This window comes from Salvelinus namaycush, unplaced genomic scaffold, assembly GCF_016432855.1.
Source record: "Salvelinus namaycush isolate Seneca unplaced genomic scaffold, SaNama_1.0 Scaffold1281, whole genome shotgun sequence".
NCBI lineage: Eukaryota > Metazoa > Chordata > Actinopteri > Salmoniformes > Salmonidae > Salvelinus > Salvelinus namaycush.
The window spans coordinates 31,019-34,794 of record NW_024057988.1 but is presented as its reverse complement, the minus strand read 5'-3'; the positions used below and the strand labels follow the sequence as shown (position 1 = coordinate 34,794).

The 3,776-nt window shown below is 40.5% G+C and overlaps 1 protein-coding gene across 2 annotated transcripts; it reads right to left on the bottom strand.

The window, feature by feature from the left end:
* Nucleotides 1-418: 418 nt before the first annotated feature.
* LOC120036278 (5-demethoxyubiquinone hydroxylase, mitochondrial-like) lies at nt 419-3,534 on the bottom strand. 2 transcript variants are annotated; one of them, XM_038982756.1, is made up of 6 exons: nt 3,350-3,534; nt 2,793-2,974; nt 2,430-2,544; nt 2,026-2,165; nt 1,521-1,589; nt 419-972 (listed from the first exon to the last, which is right to left on the bottom strand). In XM_038982756.1, the coding sequence occupies exons 1-6, from the start codon at nt 3,441-3,443 to the stop codon at nt 895-897; spliced, it is 678 nt and encodes a 225-aa protein (XP_038838684.1). In that variant the 5' UTR covers nt 3,444-3,534; the 3' UTR covers nt 419-894. The 2 variants fall into 2 exon arrangements, with proteins under 2 accessions (XP_038838684.1, XP_038838685.1); XM_038982757.1 differs by having other exon boundaries at nt 2,793-2,965.
* Nucleotides 3,535-3,776: the final 242 nt, after the last annotated feature.

The window sequence follows — 3,776 nt, the reverse complement described above, 5'->3', positions numbered from 1 at the left end:
TACTATAAGGACACTTCAATCCCTATAGTCAATACAGGGGTCTCTGGGGGAGTAAACTGAACCACCGGAACACTTTTCTCTGCAGCGCTGAACAGCATAGATTAGCTAGACCCCCCTGCCAGCACCCGTCAGTTGTCAATCCTTCTTCCACTCTGATCTAATGTACTGGAACAGCTGTGTAAGAGGTTTAACCATTCATCTGGACTGACAAGTCATTGTTCATTGTGATTTATGACACAATGTGTGAAAGAGGATAGTTTGTTGAAAGGTACGGTGATGGCGTGACAATGCCAATATCAATATGTCGTCGTTAGAGCTATGTTAGATATGTATCTTTCGGGGAATAACAAAGGCATGGGGGGGTGGGGGTTGCAGTGGAAAGGTGATTAATCATTCTAATAATTAAACCAAACAGATAGGTAATTACAGTGTGTAGTACAATACTTAGTATCAATGATGTTACAAAATGAACTAGATAAGGTAGGTTCCAGCTCTGTCAGTGATGACCACAATACCTTAGTATAGCAGGATAACACACTATCCCCATCACCTAGACCAGACAGAGGGTAGAATTACACCAACTTTCCCACCAATATCTCTTTGACAACTTGCTTATTCTAGGATGCCAACTCAGAGGTTTCAGCATTGAGCTGGTACCTATATGGTTTGGCTGCTAGTGCTAGCCTTGAAGTAAATGACAACATCTAGGTTACAATTGGACAAAAAACACATCTATTTTTTATGGGAGTCCTTTTTTGGAAAAGTGCACTGACTATTACATTGTATAAAGTAGCCAGGTTCACTTTACTAATACAATTTACATATCCATTTACATCACTTAAATCATTATATTTTTTAGAAAACCATCTTTGAGAAACTTAATTAATTATTACTTTAAAGGCGCTGAGACACAAATATTGCGGCTGTGCAGCCAAGTTGTATTGCACTCTTCAAAAGCTTGTATCCGGGTAGCTAAAACAATAGAAAGAAAACACAAGAAAACCTTTATCAGAAGAGTTCAAAGTATATGATGTTTGACAGTAAACAGTGAAGGAACGTAACACCACAGTGTTCCCAAGCCGCATGCAATCTTTCCCACCATGACTCAGTTTTGGAGGAATCAAAGCATTTGAGTGGGAGATAATGAGACGGAATCCCTTCCTTGTTTTTATGGAACAAATTTAAAGGAAACCCCATAATGATCCAGGGACAATAAACCACAAGTTAAAAAGACTGGGAAACACTGAGACATCACTATGCAACAACAACATAACACAATAACATCATTATTCACCGATCATGATATATTGGTTGCTTGATTTTTGCTCGAGGCGCTTTGAGATTCTATGGAAAGCGCTTTAGAAATGTAACAAATTATGATTCATTATTATTAGAACTGAACTCAATTAAGATTCACTCCACCAGCCATAGCTGTTGTCAATAACAGCATAACAACAGAAGCTTAACCAAAGGATTAAATAGAGTAAAACCTAAAGATCAAAGTGGGAAAGAGGGCTTACAGATTCAGCATCGTGCTCCAGTCCTGTATCATGATGTTCCATCTCATCATCTCGGAATTCCTTTATTAACTGTATGGAAAATAAATGGCCACATTCACTTCTCAGAAATCAAGACAACAAACACTCAAGACAAAGTACAGTATGCATTAGTAAATTATAGGGGTAGGGTTTTACCTGACCAGGAAAGTACGAGGGTCCTCACTAGCTACTATAGCCACAAAGTCATAAATCCCGCCCATTTCTACAATTTCTCTTCTTAAAATCTGATTTTAAAACGTACCCTAACCTTAACCACACTGCTAACCTTATGCCTAACCTTAAATGAAAGACCAAAAAGCCTACATTTGGACTTTTTTGCTGTGGAATCTGACTTTGTGGCTATAGAAGCTACTGTAAACCAAGAGCCCTAGCTGGGGCACAGAGTTTTTCTTGATAGAGCCCAGAGTTGTTCCTGGTCAGGAAAAACTCCAGGGCCCATGGTATGAGGGATGGTTCATTATCTTACTTTTAACAGCTCTACGTATCTGTCTGGGTCCTCCTCCATGAGGGCTCTGATCTGGCTGTTGTAGTGCTCTGAGATGCTCTCCTCCACAGCCACAGTACAGGCCATGGCCCCTTCTTTACCCAGTAGAGCGGTGCCCGCTCCTGCGGGGACACACAACAGAATATGGTCTATCCCCCCGAGTACCATATGTATCATACTGTTGTATTGGATTATTGTCTCATTGCAACAGAACTCAGACACAGTATACATTACAATTGCATTTGTTAAGTACTTACCTACAGACCCATTTTAATTCATTAAATCTAGGCTACTTATTTTAGAATGTGAAATATACATTCCCTTTGTTTATTTGTCAGGCATATGTGACAACTGTTGACTGTATGGAGTGAAGCTGTGTTCCTTACCTAGTAAAAAACCTGCAACGTTCCAGAGGGGCAACAGCAACGTTGGGCGAACTCTGTTCTCTGCAAGGATCTCATTGAATTTGGCAAGATGCTTCTTCTCTTGATCCCACATTTCCTTGAAGCATAGTGAAAATGAATATATAATTGAGGATGCTGGAATGTCAACATTTAGTTTTTGTGGGTCACCAAGCACTGACATGATTACATCCATTCACTTTAATTGTTGTCATAAAGTTAACTTTGGGGATACTGGAATGGTAGCCAATAGTGACTCATCTAAAAAACAAAACAAGTAGTTAAGGCTGTTGTCGTCTGCAAGAAAAGTAGCTACATCTGTGCATGTGTAATGCAGACTACCAATACCTGAATAAGCGGTCCTATCTGTGACCTTCCCAACACTGCCATCTGGCCGGCGTAGATGCGGTTGGCACCGTATTCCCCTGCATGGTCCACCCGCAACATACTGTGCAGTAGAGCCTTCTCTGCTTCGTCGCGCGGGGGCGGTATCACACTGTATGCCCGAGAACTGAGTTGTACTGGTAGTGTTTTAAACAGGACGAAAAAGTTGATTAAAATATGTAGCTATTTTACTTTGCAGTCGAACATGTCACCTGCATTACAGTTTTTTTCTTCCGCAGAACAACATAGCTATAACGACTGAAGTGTCTCACCCCTTACAAAAGCACCATGTAAACAAAAGGTGAAATTGCCAGCTAAGTTAGTTAACGTTACGTTAGCTAATAACTAGCTCTAGCTGCAAAGCTCACTTGAGCTGCTATGAGGATGCAAGCGAGACAGAAACTGACCACTGACAAATGATATATGACTAGCTAAGCCATTCGTAGGTCGGCATTCATGTATGAACACTGAGCAGACTTGTTTTTAGCATTGTAGCTAGCTAAACAGCATTGAGTGCCTACCTCTGTGCTTCAAACAACATTGTCGTATCCTCAATGGACTGAAAACATGCGTCCAGTCATGCAATGCAATGTGTGCAAAAACGGCTCGTTGCATTGTTAAGTGAATAGTTATTTGGCTCTATTATTCTGTAATTAATATATGTTACATATGCAGCTTGTCATTGAAATGTGCCTGCTTGTGGAGGTGGCGCGGTCAAATGACGTATACTTCTTCCATGGTTTAATAGCGGCCCGCAAATAAAGGTTTAAGGTGCATGCCGCCACCTACTGTCTTGGAATGTGTGGTCAGTCACGGTTTACATTAACTCTACATTGTTATATACAGTGCATTCGAAAAGTATTCAGGCCACTTGACTTTTTCCACATTTTGTTACGTTACAGCCTTATTCTAAACTGGATTAAATACATGTTTGTCCTCATCAACCTA

Coding starts and splice junctions, on each gene's coding strand:
- LOC120036278 (XM_038982756.1), bottom strand. CDS start 3,443: ATGCAACGAGCCGTTTTTGCACACATTGCATTGCATGACTGGACGCAT. Junction 2,166..2,429: donor CGTTGCAGGTTTTTTACTAG/GTAAGGAACACA, acceptor GTGTCCCCGCAG/GAGCGGGCACCGCTCTACTG. Junction 1,590..2,025: donor GATACGTAGAGCTGTTAAAA/GTAAGATAATGA, acceptor TTTTCCATACAG/TTAATAAAGGAATTCCGAGA.